Source organism: Wyeomyia smithii, chromosome 3 (genome assembly GCF_029784165.1).
Source record: "Wyeomyia smithii strain HCP4-BCI-WySm-NY-G18 chromosome 3, ASM2978416v1, whole genome shotgun sequence".
NCBI lineage: Eukaryota > Metazoa > Arthropoda > Insecta > Diptera > Culicidae > Wyeomyia > Wyeomyia smithii.
In genome coordinates, this window is record NC_073696.1 from 121,014,274 (window position 1) to 121,034,096 (window position 19,823).

The 19,823-nt window shown below is 38.8% G+C and overlaps 1 protein-coding gene across 1 annotated transcript; it reads left to right on the top strand.

The window, feature by feature from the left end:
* Positions 1-1,196: 1,196 nt before the first annotated feature.
* LOC129730558 (dynamin-1-like protein) lies at positions 1,197-19,803 on the top strand. The gene is made up of 4 exons (XM_055689977.1): positions 1,197-1,532; positions 1,809-3,612; positions 19,402-19,613; positions 19,679-19,803. Exons 1-4 carry the CDS (start codon positions 1,431-1,433, stop codon positions 19,733-19,735), a joined length of 2,175 nt encoding a protein of 724 aa, XP_055545952.1. The 5' UTR covers positions 1,197-1,430; the 3' UTR covers positions 19,736-19,803.
* Positions 19,804-19,823: the final 20 nt, after the last annotated feature.

Here is a 19,823-nt window from a genome sequence, read left to right on the forward strand (position 1 = left end):
CACGTATGTATCAAAACTGGTTTGTTTGGGTTCTCGTGTCACGTGGTAAATAAGGAACCTATATGTTAGAGAACCGCTAAGACACTCACCGTTAAGGCAACTGTCAATATCAAAACGATTAACGGTGATGCAAAATTATACAGCTCACTCGTTTTGAAAAAGTCGGTTATAAATGAGCCTGCCGGTACCGTCTGAAATCAAACTACCAGATTACTTACGAAAAATGTTAGCGACTCGTACATCCTGTTTCAGTAATTCACCATTAACACTTTCCAAATTATAAATATCATATGTTTACACACAACAAAAATTAAAACGAATCAGCAGCATCAGTAGAAAATATTCGCGTCTTGCACGGTTGCACGTACGAGAAAAATGGCCACCACATTCACAATTTGGCATTTTTACAGGTTATTTGGTAAAAAGTTATACAGATTTCGGTGAATGTAAAATTAAGCAAATATTTCGGTAAAAATTAACAAAATTATGGTAAAACTTACAGATCTTACAGGACAGTCGTTAATTTGAATTTTTTTTGTAGGAATACCGGAATTATTACACTTTACCGATGGATTATTGTAAAAAAAATTACCGAACGACTTTTTTTTTAATAAAGTGTGTACGATGAAAGTTCTGGCGCAGACAGACGTCCAAGCTGAGTTCCAAACTTGTGTAAAGATTTTTGTAGTAGCAATCCGTAACCAGATAGCACTACCAGTACCACCAGCCTCGTGCACCAGCGAAAAAAAATGTATTGTAGCGATAAGGTCACCAGGCGGCACAAGTGTACAAGTGATTTATCACGAAATTTTCTTTTTAAATTTACACGGAAATTTTGATCAATGTTGTTCTTGCTGTCTGTGGTTCTGGGGAACAATAAAGTGCATCCCAAGAACCGTGAATGTGTTAAATAATCAGTTTAAGTTTAATTTTATACACTAACACCACACTTGATCATTATTATGTTAACTTTTCACATTTTGACAGTTCGTTTGGCTCATAAAATTCCCTTCGCATGTCTTTCTGAGCATTGCTAGCCCCGAATAGTACCGCTTGGTTGTCTTCACCTCAAAATAAATTATGTTACCTGGTTGGTTTACTTTGAATCAGTGTACAGTTTGTGAGGGGTAGTACTGCGATATTGTCAATTTCCAGTTGTGTGATAGTGTACGTGAAATTGGAAAACTTATGTGTCTACGCAAGAAGAAAGACGTCGAAAGAAAACAAGCTGAAAAATCGTTTTTTGCATTTTCCTGAATTTGCATTTTGATTCAGTGGTAGCACTTGTGTAATACTCAAATTATTGCTTTAAACCTGTAGAAAACAAGCAGAAATCGTTGAATTCACAGGAAAGCTTGCATTGCAAAGTGTTTAAAGACGAAGTAATTTGCTGGTGTCGATTAATCACTTGATAAAAGTGCAGTGAAAAGATGGAAGCTCTCATACCGGTGGTGAACAAGCTACAGGATGTGTTCAATACGGTCGGTTCGGATGCCATTCAATTACCACAGATTGTAGTCCTCGGCAGTCAGGTAAGATTGAACACATTGAAGCTTGGTTGGAGTTTATGCAGTAAATTTCTCGTAAAAAGCATGAATAATTATGTAACTAATCGTGCTCTTCGGTTGGTTGGAGGCGGGTGCTTGTTTTTTTGTGTTATCTGTGTCAAATTTGTTGCACTGTTTTTGTCTTACAAAATGACGCTATTTACTGTAAACTGATGAAATCAAGGCAAATGATTTGTACGAAAGGTTTCAACTGAGGAAAAATACTAAATTGTTTTTTTTTTATAATTTGTGTTTTTGTAGAGCTCTGGTAAAAGTTCAGTCATCGAATGTCTAGTGGGAAGAACGTTTTTGCCACGAGGAACCGGAATTGTAACGCGTAGACCTTTGATTCTTCAGCTTGTTTATACCCCGTTGGATGACCGAGAGCATCGTTCTGCTGATCAAGGAACAGTCAGTGTTGAAGAATGGGGCCGATTTCTGCATATTAAAAATAAGATTTTTACTGACTTCGAGGAGATTCGAAGTGAGATAGAGAATGAAACGGATCGGATGGCTGGAAATAATAAAGGAATTTGTCCGGAGCCAATTAGTCTTAAGATTTACTCGACTAAAGTGGTTAATTTGACTCTGGTTGATTTGCCGGGTATAACTAAGGTTCCGGTTGGAGATCAACCCGAGGACATTGAGGCACAAATCAAAGATTTGTTGATTCAGTACATTGAGAATCCAAATTCAATTATTCTGGCTGTCACGGCAGCAAACACGGACATGGCAACTAGTGAATCCTTGAAAATGGCCAAGGAAGTTGATCCCGATGGTCGCCGAACGTTAGCTGTGTTGACAAAGTTAGATCTGATGGATGCCGGCACCGATGCCATTGATATTCTGTGTGGCCGAGTTATTCCGGTCAAGCTGGGTATTATTGGTGTAGTAAACCGCTCGCAACAAGCCATCAATGATAAGAAAGCAATTGAAGAGCAACTTCGTGATGAAGCAGCATACTTGCAGAGAAAATACCCAACGTTAGCTACAAGAAATGGAACCCCCTATTTAGCAAAAACATTGAATCGATTATTAATGCATCACATTCGTGATTGCCTTCCAGACCTGAAGACCAGAGTGAATGTGATGGCGTCCCAGTTTCAATCGTTGCTAAATTCCTACGGAGAAGATGTTACCGACAAGAGCCAATGCTTATTGCAAATCATTACGAAGTTTGCTTCCGCATATTGCTCTACGATTGAGGGCACATCTCGAAATATTGAAACCACGGAACTTTGTGGAGGGGCTCGAATATGCTACATTTTCCACGAAACATTCGGAAAAACACTAGACTCGATTCATCCGCTAACAGGTCTAACTAAAATGGATATTCTCACCGCGATTCGCAATGCTACAGGTCCACGCCCTGCACTTTTTGTACCGGAAGTCAGTTTTGAGTTACTGGTAAAACGTCAGATTCGAAGACTTGAAGAACCTTCGCTTCGTTGCGTAGAATTAATTCACGAGGAAATGCAGCGTATTATTCAACACTGTGGCACTGAAGTTCAGCAGGAGATGTTGCGTTTTCCAAAGTTGCACGAAAAGATTGTGGATGTGGTCACCCAGTTGCTCCGTCGTCGTTTACCTACTACTAACTCGATGGTTGAACATCTTGTACAAATAGAGCTAGCTTACATCAACACAAAGCATCCTGATTTTCATAAGGACGCCGCTTTGGTACCGAGTCTACTGAAAGCCGATATGCAGGATCAATGGGCGCATCTACATCAAACAGGGAATCCACCAAGTCGTCGAGCCCGTCCTAGCCCACAGCAACCAGTGGTACCAATCCAGCAAAACAATGTGGAACCAGCAATCGATTCCAACCACGTTAATGAACACACATCCAGCTGGCTATCGAATATTTTGCCACCACCACCTCTTGGACAAACTCCACCGGGGGCACAGATGCCTTCCAGTAGTGCAGAAAGCTCCGCTACCAACACCCCCACGCATGGTGTGCTGAGCCCAACAAAACCGGTGAATTTGCTGCCTGATGTTCCGATGAACCATTCATCCCGTAAACTGACCGACAAGGAACAGAAGGATTGTGATGTGATTGGTAAGTTTAATTTATTTTTATTTTTGTAGGGTTCTCGAAAAAATAGACCGATATGAGTAATTTTTAGATTGATGTAGCTATTTTCACAGATTTTATTTCAATTTTTAATTTCTAGCATCTAATTGTAAGTCACGATTACCACAAATTATTCATTATTGCTGTTTTTTAAGATTTCGAGACCTTGCAAATTGAAAGAATTGGTCTATTTCTAGTTACCAATTATTGTTTGATTGTTCGGTTATTTTGAACAAGCCTGAAAGTTACACATATCGTCGGCTTCGTGCAACACTGACACAACTCAAAATTTTGCAATTTTGAGTTTTTGATAGCAAACGATGCGAAATCTATGTAGTTAAGTTTCATCCTACGAAACCTCGTTTCAAAATTCCCAAAAAATCTAGAGTTATGAGCAGAAGTTGTGAGCCTTTGCTGCACAAACCGAAATTTCTCGATAAAGTTAGTAAAAATAAGGTTTTAACTTGGACAACGTGCTCATAATATGTGCATAATAGACGTAAAAGTGTTAAATGAACTTTGATAATATTAAACTTCAAAGTTTTGTTGAAAATCGAAAAATAGATTTTCGATGCAAATTTTCAAGCGCGTTTTTCTCGAAACTATGATTTTTGAGTTGTGCCAGTGTTGCACGAAACCGACGATATGAGCAACACTCCTTAAAAGCTGCTTTGCGGATTGATTTTGTCATTCAAGTCCCTCCTGACATATCGTCGGATTTTGTATTGCAATGGAAATAAAAAATTTTCTGCAAAAATTAGAAAATTTCATTTTTGAAGTCAACTAGACATTTTGAATATGTTTTGGTTACTAAAACAAATATTTAGAAAAATTCGCTTTACCTGTTAACGCACTTTTACGTGCGAAGAAGAGAAAATAGGGGAAACTCTCTCTTATTAAGTACTTGCTGTGAAATCTTCATACGTGTAGTCAAGTTGTGTGAGATATATCTTTTTTTGAAATTTTGACGACTAAAAAAAGGCCCCTATAGGTTACCTGGCCCCCGGGCCACCATAACCTTTAATTCGGCAATGTGTGTTAGCTAGAAAAATGCCGGGAAATGGAAATTGCCTACAGCATACAGTACGGATACGAAAACAAGAAAGCATTTTGAGAAAGTCATGGAGAAGAGACGTAGTGAGCCAAACCAATGAAAATATAGAAGAATTCAGAGCCACCATTCGGTCGACCTTGAAAATACTTAATGAAGCGGGACCAGATGTGCAATTACAGATGCAATCTTACCTCCAAAGACTAGGAAACAGCAACAGATGGGGTGGAGAGGAAAGCATAGCTGCAGCCTCGAGACTGCTCAACAAGAGGATTGATGTCTACATGGAGGATGGGCCTATGACATCCTTTAACAACCACGCTGCAGCTGGCAGAATCATCAGGATAACCTACAGAACGGCAGCAAGAACGTCGCGCAACGAAATTAAAGTCATTATGATGCGGTGGTGGTGCAAAAATTATAAGGACGTAGGTCATACACGGGACAAGACAACAACAGCGACAGCTTTAACTTACCAGCATCCGCGATAACGACAGAATACAAGAACAGATGCACCTCGAATCCACAATGACTCCAGCACAAGCCCTGCTGCTGCGTATAAAGAATTAATTATATTACTTTATTTTATTATATCTAGTAAAATAGAATAAAGGGTTGCGCCTTAAGAAACCAGGAGGCCGTTTGAAACAGGGACAAATCCCTGGGAAATATTACCACCCACCTGAATGTACTTTTCAGCCAGCGAGGAGAACAACAAAATCCCTACTATAGGTGAAAACTTTGCCCACGGAGAATCCGGATCAACAGCTAAATCACTGCTATCAACTAGAAAAGGCAAGAGAAGCAGTTGTTCGTAGCATAAGTTACATATTTGTGTGAACAAAAAAAAAAAAATTTACATAAAATATTATTGTAGAACTCACAAAATTATTACAGGAGGCATTCCGGAACAATACTATCCCTCAAAGCTGGACAGAAAGTGTCCAAATTCCAATGTCAAAAAACACCACCCACTAAATGTAGATTTAGGCGTATAACAATATGCCAAACGGCATACAAAATATACGCAAAATTGTTACTAAACCGATTAGGACAGTATATCAAACCAGTTTCAGCCTACCAAATGGGATTTCAATCAAAACGGAGTGCAAATTTTCGTGTTACGCAGTGTATTAGATGAAAGGTGGCGCAAAGGTTATCACACAATATTTGTGTCACTGGACCTAAAGCAAGCATTTGAATGTTTAGACATTTCAGAAACATCAACCAATCTCAATGACTTACGAGTATCCAAAGTATTGATTAATCGAATAGTTGTGGCTTGCCTACATGGAACCACTTCGATTCAATGGTTCGGACAAAGAACTACGACAACCCACAAAGAGGAGTGAAACAAGGCTGCCTATTAAGCCCAGAACTGTTTGTCCTTCTACTGGATCATGCGTTGCTATCAGTGAACGAATTTCTACCAGACATCACTGTTCGAATATTCTACACTTTTCTAAAAGTGAGTTGCTACACGTTCTACGTTTTTCTGGTAACTGAGTTGCGATATGCTCCACATTGTTCGAGAAGCATATCCAGCCAATCAGCGCAAAGTAAACAACAGCGAAAAAGAAAACGACATAAGAAAGAATGTGCTATAAATACAGGGGTGCGTCGCGCATCATTCATTCAGTGTTTCAGTGTTTATCTTTTGTGAAAGACGAATCGCGAAATACAAGTTAGAAGTAAACGTTAACAGTTGCGTTTTCTTTCGGTGAAAATTACAGTCCACTATTGAAACTACATGATTTTTTGGTCCTTCGAGCCGGATTGTGTAGTTATTCGTGAGAAGAAATAAACTGATCACCTTGTGTGAGGGTGAATTCGAAGTGAAAGTGAATAGTAGAAAGCCAATCGAGGCGATTTCGAAAGTGAAAGTGTTTGTTACTTGAAAGTAGAAGATGGCTACTACTCGCACACCAGATAAGAAGAAGGTGGCGGGTATTGGTGATAATCCTAGTGACACGGACCCTTTGGCTATCAGTGAGCAACTGAAGCTGCAAAAAGAAAAGGAGTCGAGAAGAAAAATGGAGAGTGAATTAAAAGTGCTACAAATGAAAAGGGAAGCCGTGGAAAGAAAATTGAGGCGTGTTCAAGGTGCAATTCGGAAATCGGATGAATCGAAGAACAAACACTTCCTGCAGCTACAAATGATACTTGTGGAAAGTGCGTACAGTGAATGCAATGAGTTGCAAAATGAAATATTTAATTTGAACGTTGGTGACGAAGTGCGTTATGCAGAGGAGTTAAAGTTGATTGAGTTTGAGGGGTTATTATCGGATCTTTATGTGAAATTGACCAGTTTAATGGAAGCTACGGCAAAGAATGAATTAGTACCGGTAGTATCAGTGCAACCAGTGAATAATCAACCGAATATCCCTCCACTGAAAGCTCCACTGCCAACGTTTGATGGAAACTACGAGAACTGGTACGCCTTTAAGAACATGTTCGAGAATGTTATGGCCCGATATCAAACCGAGTCTCCTGCTATTAAGCTGTACCATTTGCGCAATGCTTTGGTAGGCAGTGCAGCAGGAGTGATAGACCAGGACATCATTAATAATGGCGATTATGATGCGGCCTGGGCTACTTTGCGAGAACGGTATGAAGATAAACGAGTTATCATCGACAAGCACATTGATGCGATCTTCAATATACCCACCATGACGAAGGATAGTGGAATCGGATTACGTAAGTTGATCGATACTTGTTCTAAACATGTTGATGCTCTAAGAAATCTAGAGTTACTGGTAGATGGGTTGGGAGAAATGATGTTGCTAAATGTCCTTGCGAAGAAACTTGATATGGAAACTCGTAAGGCTTGGGAGCTGAATCAACGTGATGGGCTACCTAAGTACTCTTCAACCATGGAATTTTTGAAGGAAAGATGTCGCGTATATGAAAAAATAAGTCGCACTGCAAAACCTACGATGGAATTGAACAGACAGTCGCGTCTGTCTGGTTAGACGGAATCAAAATTCCATAGTCTTGTATCGACTAATGAAAAATGTCAACATTGTAAGGGTGAGCATGAACTATGAAAATGCGATTCTTTTAAAACAGCGAACACAGGTAAAAAATATGCGACACTTCGTAAAAGTGGCTCTTGCTTCAACTGTCTAGAAAGGGGTCACATGACGCAAGATGTAAATCGGAACATTCTTGCATGCGATGTGGGAAACGACACCACACATGTCTGCATTTCGAAAATGCACAGCCTTCTGAGAGTAAAGTATCGATATCTAATACAGTATCGAAAAAGGACCTTCCCGAGGAAGCTGTAAGCTGTGCGAGTGCATCGACTTCCGATAGTGGTTCTGCTCTCTGTGCAAACGTTAATTCTGAACAGGACACCCTTTTAGCTACAGTGACTGTTATTATCTGTGGTTCGGGTAACCGTGTTACTGAATGTCGAGCTGTTCTGGATTCAGCTTCGCACAAAATTTCATTACAGAAGAGTTAGTATCGAAACTTGGGCTTAAACAGAAGCGAGCAAATTATACAGTGGCTGGGATTGGAGGCAATCCGATGGGGATCCAATTTAAAGTACACACGCGAATAAGATCTTGAGTAAGCGAATACGAATCACCTTGCATGGAATTTCTTGTTGTCAAAAAGATTACCGGCGAGCTTCCGATGCAAAGGTTTTCAGTTGACCATATGAACATCTCTGATAAAATTGAGTTGGCAGATCCAAAGTTCAACATTCCTGGTCCAATAGACGTTCTTATTGGCTCGGGGCTTTTCTTCAAATTGATGAAACAAGGACAGCTTAACCTGCATGATGATTTAACAACGATCCAAGAAACTCATCTGGGATGGATAGTGAGTGGATTTATACCGAGCGGGCATGTCAACATGGGGCATGCATTTTACACCATGGCCAGTGAAGATGATGTCGGTAAATTGTTAGAACGGTTTTGGCATTTTGATTTCTATGACGGCACAGCAGAGCAAGATAACTTTTCAGAGGATTATTGTGTGACTCATTTTTTGCAGACACATCAACGTAAAAAAGATGGCAGATTTGTTGTACGATTGCCGTTTAACGAAAAGCGACGATTATTGGGTGATTCGTTAGAGATGGCCAAAAAGCGGTTTCTAGCAGTTGAACGGAGACTAGATCGAGATCCAGAGCTAAAAGGGCAATACGTACAATTTATGCGAGAGTATGAAAACTTGAACCACATGATAAGCGTTTTACCGCAGCCAAGTGAAGGATTAGGAGATGCATTCTACCTACCTCATCATTATGTGCTGAAACCATCGAGCACTACTACGAAGCTAAGAGTTGTGTTTGACTGGTCAGCTGAGTCATCCAGCGGAATTTCGATAAACGACGTCCAAATCGTGGGTCCGACAGTACAAAATGACTTGATCTCAATTTTGATCAATTTTCGATCGTTTCGTTTTGCGGTGAGCGCGGACGTTCCGAAAATGTACCGGCAAGTGGAAGTACATTAAGATGATACCCGTTTTCAATGAATCGTTTGGAGAGAAGATAGTTCGCAACCGCTGAAGTTTTATGCACTGAAAACCGTTACCTACGGGCTTGCTTCTTCGCCGTTTCTTGCGACAATGGCGCTTCGACAGCTGGCCACAACTGGTGAGGAACAGTATCCGTTAGCGGTGAACGCTATAAGGAATTCGTTTTACATCGACGACATGCTATCAGGTGGCAACACTCTGAAATCAGAAGGTTTTGACTTTCGCAGATCGACTAGAACTGTCCTACAGTACGGTCGCATTCTACTAACAGCTCGAGGCTAAGTCTTAGACTACCGAGAGATATTAAAATTTTGCTTTTCGCTTTCAACAGGCAATCTTTTTAAAAGACTACCTGTTGAAACGCAAAGTAATAAATTTGTTTTTTAACGTTAACGAGTGTTTAGTGAGTAAATTTGGTTTGAGATATTTCTACTTAAATTCTATAGTGGAGTGAAAGTGTAGTGAAGTTTTCCAGTTATGCCTGGAAAAAATAAAAAAGCTCGCTTTGATGCGGCTTCAAGAAAACGTGAGGCATCTCCTCCAAGTGACACTAAAATTTCGACTAACAGGTATGATAATCTTTCTTCCGTTGGAGATCTAGAAATCCAAACTTCTCATACTGAGCATAAAGCCGTTATGAAGAAGGTTAAAGTTCCACCTATTGTGGTATTTGTAGCAAATTTTAAAAGCATTTCGATCAGAACTTTCATCATTTCTGTCGGATGTGAAAGTTAATTTTCAAATTGGCCGCCAAGGCGAAATTCGTATTTTGGCCGAATCTCTTGATGGCCATAAACATCTTTTACAGTATTTGACTGAAAAGATGTATAAATTTTATTCTTTTGATGCCAAAAACGAGAGACCGTTTAAGGCTGTTTTGAAAGGTCTTTCAAATGACCAAACTATTGAGGAAATCAAAGATTGTTTGTCAGAATCACTTGGTTTTGCCCCCAACCAAGTAATTTTGATGAAACGAAAGGCAAATGCCAAAATTAATCAAACTGGAATTCACCAGGAAAATTACTTAGTACATTTTGATCGTACCAAAGTAAATAATTTGAAATGTTTGGAAAAGGCACGTGTTTTATTTAACGTGCGAATAAAGTGGGAAAATTTCAAGAGACATGGAGAAATCCATAATCTTACTCAATGTCGGAATTGTCAAGCCTATGGTCATGGAACTCAAAACTGCCATATGGCAGCAAAATGTATGATTTGTGGTGACACTGGTCACACGAAAGATATCTGCCCCGTGAAAGAGACCACTAATAGTTTCAAATGTGTAAATTGTGGCGGAAATCACAAATCTAATTTCTTTAATTGTCCTGTAAGGTCAAAAATTATTGCTTCCAGACAACGTAGGAATTCTAAGCAACCTGTAGGAATTCTAAGCACTTGCATTAGCACTTGCATTAGTGTCTGTAGGTAATAATTTAAATTCAGCTAACAAATTTCAGACAAAAAATCCTGTTCAGGCCACACCAGGCTGTTCATATGCCAGTGTCCTTACAGGTAATATTTCAAATTCAAACAGTAACAAACCATTCGTGTTTGGTGCTGAAAAGTCAGCCAGTATTGATTTAGGTAGTCCAACAACAGAAAAGATTGAATACCTACAACAATCCATGCTGCAGCTAATGTCCGTTTTGTTGAACTGTAACTCGATGTACGAGACTGTTCAAGAAGGTATAAAATTTACAACTAATATTGTTATTAAATTGAAATTCAGCAATGATTTTAAATAATGCTGTAAATTTTCTAAATTGGAATGCTCGCTCTTTAAAAGCGAAAGAGGATGAATTTTTCAATTTTTTAACAGTCCACGATGTGCATATTGCAGTTGTGACTGAAACGCTTTTAAAGCCAAATATTAAACTAAAAAAGAACCCAAATGACATGGTTCATAGGTTTGATAGAATTGATGTTGCCGGTGGTGGAGTTGCAATAGTTATCCACCGTCGAATAAAACATCGTGTTTTACCCCATCTTGAAACCAAAGTTATCGAGAGTTTGGGAATTGAAATTGAAACAAGTATTGGCATTTTATTTATAGCCGCAGTGTATTTGCCTTTTCAATGCACTGGTGAGCGAAAAAAATATTTCAAGGGAGATTTGCAAAAACTCACAAGAAATAAATCTAAATTTTTAATCATCGGTGATTTTAATGCGAAACATCGATCTTGGAATAATGCTCAAAACAATTCCAATGGAAAAATATTGTTTAATGATTGCTCGGCTGGATTTTATTCAATTTTTTTTCCAAATGGTCCTACATGTTATTCTTCTATTAGGAATCCATTTACAATTGATCTGGTACTAACAAATCAAAGTCATTCATGCAGTGATTTATTAACTCATGCTGACTTTGATTCTGATCATCTTCCCATAACATTTTCTATTTCCCATGAAACTATTTTAAATCCCACTAGATCTGTGTTAAATTATCACAAGACTAATTGGGATAGATATCGTTCTACGTTCGAAGAAAATTTGAATGATGATATTATTTTACAAAATAGTGCTGACATCGACAGAGCATTAGAAAATTTAAGCAGCTTAATACTCAATGCCCGGAATTTATCTGTTGCTAAGGCTCGAGTGAAATTTAATGCACCAATTATTGACAGTGAACTTCAACTTCTTATACGTTTGAAGAACATACGGAGACGTCAATACCAAAGATCTCGTGATCCTGCTTTGAAAATTATTTTTCAAGAATTACAAAAGGAAATTAAACGTAGATTCACTCTCTTGCGAAATGAGAGTTTCATGAGAGAAGTTGAACAACTAAAACCTTATTCAAAACCTTACTGGAAGCTTTCGAAGGTTCTTAAGAAACCTTCGAAGCCCATTCCAGTCCTTAAAGATGGTGATTGCATTTTTCTAACGAATGAACGAAAATCTCAAAAACTTGCTCAGCAGTTTGAGAGTGTTCATAACTCCAATTTGAACGTAGTAAGTCCTATTGAAAATGAAGAGGTATTGGAAACAAACTTGAATGAGGTGCGAACTATTCTCAAAAAATTCAAAACATGAAAGCACCAGGAGATGATGGGATTTTCTATATCCTCATCAAAAGTCTTCCCGAAAACTCTTTAAATTTCTTGGTAAAAATATTTAACAGATGCTTTGCATTAGCATATTTTCCTACGAAATGGAAAAATGCCAAAGTCACTCCAATTTTAAAACCCGAAAAGAATCCAGCTGAGGCATCAAGTTATCGACCAATTAGTTTACTTTCCTCTATTAGCAAACTTTTTGAAAGAATAATTCTTAATAGAATGATAACACATTAATGAGAACTCAATTTTTGCAAATGAGCAGTTTGGTTTTCGCCATGGGCATTACACTACTCATCAGTTACTTAGAGTAACAAATATGATACGCACTAATAAATCTGAAGGCTATTCGACTGGAGCTGCTCTTCTAGACATAGAAAAGGCATTCGACAGTGTTTGGCATAAAGGTTTAATAGCTAAAATGTCAAATTTCAGTTTTCCGCTTTACCTTACAAAAATGATACAAAGTTATTTAACTGACCGCACTCTTCAGGTGAACTATCTAAATGGTAAATCTAATAGATTGCCTGTTAGAGCTGGTGTACCTCAGGGGAGTATCTTGGGCCCAATCTTATATAACATTTTTACTTCTGATCTTCCTGATTTACCACCAGGTTGTGAGAAATCTCTGTTTTGTGACGATACAAGGATTTCCGCAAAAGGAAAAAGCCTTCGTGTTATATGCAGTCGGCTTCAAAAAAGTTTAGATATATTTTCTTCATACTTACAAAAATGGAAGATTTCCCCTAATGCTTCTAAAACACAGTTAATTATTTTTCCTCATAAGCCAAGAGTTTCATTTCTCAAACCCACCCATAACCACGTTATTAAGATGAACGGTGTGGTCTTAAATTGGTCTGATCTAGTTAAATACTTAGGGCTAGTTTATGATAAGAATCTTACTTTCAAGGAGCACATTGAAAATATCCAGTCAAAGTGCAATATGTATATCAAATGTTCATATCCTCTTATCAACAGGAATTCTAGACTTTGTCTCAAGAATAAACTGTTAATTTACAAACACGTTTTTAGGCCAGCAATGTTATATGCAGTACCCATCTGGACAAGTTGTTGTACAACCAGGAAGAAGACACTTCAAAGGATTCAGAATAAACTTTTGAAAATGATTTTGAAGCGTCCTCCCTGGTTTAGCACGAACGAGCTACATAGGCTCACTAATGTAGAAACATTAGAAAACATGTCAAGCCAAATTATCAACAAATTCCGACAAAAATCGTTGCAATTCTCAATTGCAACGATTAGCTCACTTTATAGTCAGTAAGATAGTTTTAAGTTTATTTTAAGTTTCGTTTTATTCCTTTTTTTTCTCTTGACAAGTAGGTTTAATAATTTTCCTACAATTACATTAACTTAACTGCGAAAGCTAATAACATTCAATAATATAAAAAAAGCGTACAAATATGTATATATATATATATATATATATATATATATATATATATTTATATATATATATATATATATATATATATATATATATATATATATATATATATATATATATATATATATATATATATATATATATATATATATATATATATATATATATATATATATATATATATATATATATATATATAATAGTGTTGAAATGTCACCATTTGTGGCAGAACACAATATTAATTCTGAATAGATATTAGTACATAAATAAATCATTACAAACATTCCCCCCCCCCCCCCTATAAAAAAAATAAAAAGGTTTTGACATTCACAAAGTCTTTTCAAATTCGAAGGCTCTACTGGAAGCAATACCGGAAGAGAAAAGAGAAAAACTTGGACAGGTAGGATACCCTAATGTGAACCATTTGATGAAAACTCTCGGCATAGCATGGGATCCAATCTGCGATATGTTCACGTTTTGTCTCCCTAAATCACCGAACTGTGATGTACCACTGACCAAGAGATGTCTGCTGAGTGAAATCTCAAGAGTTTTTGATCCACTGGGTTGTCTTGGCCCAGTGTTCTGTCATTAAGCTCTTCATGAGAGAACTTTGGTTGCTTCAATTGCATTGGGATACACCCCTTCCAATAGATTTCGTAAAGTTCTGGGAGAACTTTCGATCTCAACTGCAACAATTAGATGGTATAAAAGTTCCGAGATGGGTTTCCTCCGTAGGCTACGTTAGCATAGAGCTGCATGGATTTTCCGATGCATCTGACCTTGCATATGGTGCATGCCTCTATGCACGATCGATTTTTGATGATGGTAGGGCTGAAATTAGCTCCCCAGCTGGTCTCGAGGTACGATGCTGGACTAACAAGCCAGTCGTCGTAGGTTCGAGTCTTGACTCGGGAGAGACTGTTAGTGTCAGTAGGATCGTAGCGCTAGCCCCGCAATTGTCCTGTCCACTTAACAGTTGGCTGCGAAGTCTGTGTATAGTAAACAGAAGGTCAAGTTTCGAATCGGAATGTAGCACCAAGGCTTTGCTTTTTTTTAGGGCTGAAATGAGGTTGATCTGTAGCAAGTCGAGAATATTACCGAAAAAGCAAGGTACGAAGAAAGAAATAACAACTCCGAGAGCAGAGCTTCAGGCAGCTTTGCTACTTTCACGATTAACGGACAGAATTACCAAATCAATGAGCATCAACTTTTCGTCAGTTGTTCTTTGGAGCGATTCTCAAATTGTGCTCTGTTGGATACAGAGGTCCTCCGAAACGCTTCAGATCTTCGTTGGAAATCGGGTGAAGGAAATACAAGCACTAACGAGTGGTTGTGCTTGGCGTTATATGCCGTCAAAATCGAATCCTGCAGATTTGATTTCGAGGGGTATAAAACAACCTAATCTGCTACTTCACCAAAATCTCTGGTGGCACGGTCCAGCTGCGTTGAACGAGAGGGAATATGAAATTCGCACACCACCATCGATTTCAGCTGAAGGTATTCCAGAGCTTCGGCAGACAGTTTTGATCAGCTTGGAAGTTTCGAGAATGAAAACTTTTGATAGAATCAGCAGATTCTCAATTATTCAACAAGCCATGGCGTACGTCGTGCGATTTGCGCATTATATCAAGAGCAGCAGAAAGCACATTACTAAAGGACCTCCCACAGTCGACGAAATGAGAAGCGGCTTGTTGTTGGCTGTACGCTTGGTACAACAAGAATGTTTTTCAACCGAGATAAGGATGATAAGGGAAGAAAAAGACTTTAAGCATTCATTACTATGCTTGAATCCATTTTTCGATGAAAGCGACGAAGTTCTTCGTGTTGGCGGGAGAATGAGGAATGCTCATCTTCCTTTCGAGGCTAAGCATCAACTACTTTTACCGCATGGGCATCCGTTTACACTGGCTATTATTCGACATGTGCGTCGAAGCAACTTACATGTTGGTCAACGTACTTTGCTGACGGTTATACGACAACAGTTTTGGCCCCTCAGAGCTAAAAGTATAGTCCGGAAAGTTGTTCATAGTTGCATTCCTTGTTATCGACAGAAGCCAAAACGAGCTACACAATTGATGGGAGATTTACCCAAGTATCGAGTACAGGAAAGCCACATTTTTTCAACGGTTGGAGTTGATTACGCGGGACCATTTGCATTTAGATCTTCAACTTCCATTAAGAAATCATTAATAACTAAAGGATACGTGTGCATTTTCGTCTGTATGGCCACAAGAGGCATTCATTTAAGCCTGTTTCGAGTCTGACTACTGATGCTTTCCTAGGGGTATTACAACGGTTTGTTAGTAGAAGAGGATTACCCCAGAAGATAACATCTGACAATGCTACAAATTTTGTGGGTGCTAATAACGAGCTCAAAAAATTGGCGGACCTACTTGATTCAGAAGAACACCAGAAGCGATTGAATGAGTTTTGTGTGCAGAAAGGAATAAACTGGTCATTTATCCCTCCTCGCAGCCCCCATTTCGGAGGGATTTGGGAAGCAGGTGTAGATCAGTCAAATTTCATTTGCGACTCATATTAGCAGAACACAAACTATCGTACGAAGAATTTAATACTGTGCTTTGTCAGATTGAAGCTATATTAAATTCAAGACCGTTGACTCCATCATCAGACGATCCGAATGATTTTGCTGCTATTACACCAGGACACTTCATGATTGGTAGAGAATTCCAATCGATTGCGGAACCTTCATACGGAAGTGTAAAATATGGCAGGCTTACTCGCTGGCAAATTCTTCAGGATTTGAAACAGAAATTTTGGCGTGTCTGGTCGAACGATTCTCTACAAGTGCTTCAGCAGCGACAGCGAGATTACAAGATTACAAAATTCAAGATTGGAGCACTGGTACTGGTGGTTGATGATAATCTTCCTCCATTACAATGGAGTCTGGCGAAAATAACTGACCTACATCCTGGAAAAGACGGCCATGTTCATGTTGTAACACTACGGACCAAGTATTCGACCATTAAGCGGGCTATTAAAAATATATGCTTGCTTCCATTGGACGACGAGATTGATAGTTGAAATTTGTTGATTTCAACGGCGGGAGGATGTTCGAATATTCTACACTTTTCTAAAGGTGAGTTGCTACTTGTTCTACGTTTTTCTGGTAACTGCGTTGCGATATGCTCCACATTGTTCGAGAAGCATATCCAGCCAATCAGCGCAAAGTAAACAACAGCGAAAAAGAAAACGACATGAGAAAGAATGTGCTATAAATACAGGGGTGCGTCGCGCATCATTCATTCAGTGTTTCAGTGTTTATCTTTTGTGAAAGACGAATCGCGAAATACAAGTTAGAAGTAAACGTTAACAGTTGCGTTTTCTTTCGGTGAAAATTACAGTCCACTATTGAAACTACAATCACAATTTTACAAGAAGACAATATCAAATTACCATGCAAAATAGCCTATGTGGATGATTTATTATTCCTGTGTAGAAATGAAGAAGATATCGAACGTTTCTTACCAGTTCTTACCAGAACGTTTCTTACCAATACCGGCATTGATTGGCCTGAAAATGAACACGTTAAAATTTAGAGTTCTGATAAGGAACCCATTTTATACTGACAACGAAGAGCCTGACACTACCTTGACCTTTGGAAAATTCAAACCGACAGTAGTCACTAAACTACAATACCTCGGAGCATATATCACCAGTAGTCTCAATAGAAGAGAAACCACCGCGGAAAAAAGAAAGAAAGTCTACCGTGCATTCCATTGTCTACGTTATTTTCTTAAGCAACACAAACTTAAAACTATACCATAGGCTAAGAACCCCAGGAGGTGGTTACAGTGTTGAAAAGCAATCGCAATTCATTACGAAAGATGGAAAACCGCATGCTGCGAGTCGCGAGGCTACTCAGTTTGATGAACCAGCTCACGGCCAGGAATCCCAGAATATACCGGACGCAAGCAACGATACAGGAGAGGACGTACTTATAGCTCCAAAATGTATGAAAGCCAGGATCATCAACAAGATATAAACCGACTCAATTACAATGGACATTATCTCGATTGAGACAGACTTGTGCAGGGTGGTGAAATCCTAAAAAACCCTGGGAAATAAGGAAATGTCAGGGATTATCGATCAGGGAATAGGTATTAGGAAAAACTAAAAAACAATCAGGGAGAAACTTTGTACAATAACGCGATTTTTTTTAAACGGCTTTTCAGGGCTAAAACGGTTTTTTTCAGCATAAAATTCCAATACGGAACCTCTACCGTTTCATTTCGTATCCGATTGAATATATGTTTTCGTTGGGATACCAGAGTTGCGTTCATTACATTTTCAAGTTACATTTTTTGTTCTTAATGCTGGAAAATAGGGAAAATATGGATATATTTCAGGGAAAATCAGAGAATTTAGTTTTGAAAACTTTTTCGCCACCCTGTCATGATGAAAGTGGCTCCGCACATGCCAAGTCCCGAGGCTTTTTGCTGCTCGGGCCCTTAGTTGTGTTCGGCGGCGTTGTTTCAGTCGACCGTTGTCGCTTGTTTGCGACCTAGCCTGAGTGGTAAGTCTGGCTGACTGGTTAATGAACCAAGCGTTTGGCTCCCTCGCTAAGTGGCCTTGGTTTAGCTGTCTCTTCAGCAGGCTTTGTTTTGCTCATCTTCATCTTAAAGAGAAAACAGTTTTCTTCCCTATTAACAACTGTGAGCTTTCTGTAGAATAAGCACCCATGGTGAGTTGTGAATCTTCCTATAATATTAAATTCGAAAACGGTTAGGCTGTGGCTTCAATGTGGACCTAAATGTTTTGATATTTGGCCAACTTCTCTTCTAGTAAAGGAGAAGCTAACGAAAACTACTCCCTCTTAAACTGAGAGAGCAAACAAATGTTTACCCCTAACACGCGATGATTAGGAGTGAAAAGGAACTCTGCGACTGAAACACTCTACGCCTAAATGTGGATAATTACTCACTCTGTGTGAGAGAAAGTCTAGTTCTCCAAGGGGTTTGGCAAATAGAGAAGGAAATTTGAGCAAAAATCAAGAGAACGGAAGAAGCCTGCTCTTCAGGCGTCACCGTTGTGTTTGGGAGTTTGGTTCGACTGCAGCGCGAGGTGACTCAGGTTCCCCCTTGTCATTCGGCTGCGTCACCGAATCGGGAAGTCGGGTCCTCTTTTTTTGGTGAACCGAGGATTAGTAATGAAACTGAAGACTCTCCGTGACTTGCTGTTGAGATTGAAGGCCTCCAATTCCTTTTCGTCGGTCCTGCCTGTTGTGGAATGGAATGTGATAGCTTCATTTGTTCCGAAAAGTATGGTTGCCGGGGTTCAGGCTTAAAGTTTGTTGTTTCATTTTGTTTGTACTCATTTCGATCCCACGAGATTTCATAAAGGAAGGTCCGCTGCGTGGCCTTAAGCAAGGCGCCAAGTATTCCACAGGTTTCGTTAGCAGCAGGAAATTTGTTTAACCATTGATTTTTTGACACGGGTCGCATAACACCTTAGCTTAGGGGCTTAACCACTTGTTTTTTATATAATGACCATGGTTAGGAGCTATTACAACCATCCTACTTTCCAGAGGCTTAGAACCATCTGCTCCAGTTCTCAATAATTTATAAAATATAATATAATAAATAACATGTAATCTCATAAAATGATTTAATTTTTCGCAGTTTAATAGACATATTACTTTAACGTTGTTAGAATGAAATAAACGATTTTACGAAACGTCTTTGAAGCGTCAAATAGACATTCAGCATTTTCTATTAATCTATTTTACTTTCACTTTCTTCCAGAACGTCTCATCAAATCCTATTTCTACATCGTGCGCAAATCTATTCAGGATTCAGTACCGAAGGCCATTATGCACTTTTTGGTTAATTTCGTTAAAGACAACCTACAGTCCGAGCTTGTGACACATTTGTACAAATCCGATTCCGCCAATGAATTGTTAAATGAATCGGATCATATTTCAATCCGGCGCAAAGAAGCCAGCGATATGCTTAAGGTAGTTTTTTGTGTTCTATAAAAACTTTCTTTAAACTACAAGTAATTTATTTTCTTCACTTTTAGGCACTAACGCGTGCTAATCATATTATTAGTGAAATACGTGAAACGCACATGTGGTAAATTGCGGAGACGAGCGCGCATGCATGCCCAGGGAAATCATCTGTACATCGCGGAAAAAAAAAACACAATTTGCAAATTACTGCACAGT

Excerpts from the sequence above, each read along its gene's own strand:
- LOC129730558 (XM_055689977.1), top strand. The coding sequence starts at position 1,431 with ATGGAAGCTCTCATACCGGTGGTGAACAAGCTACAGGATGTGTTCAAT. Across the intron at positions 1,533-1,808 it reads TTGTAGTCCTCGGCAGTCAG|AGCTCTGGTAAAAGTTCAGT; the intron begins GTAAGATTGAAC and ends GTGTTTTTGTAG. Across the intron at positions 3,613-19,401 it reads GAAGGATTGTGATGTGATTG|AACGTCTCATCAAATCCTAT; the intron begins GTAAGTTTAATT and ends ACTTTCTTCCAG.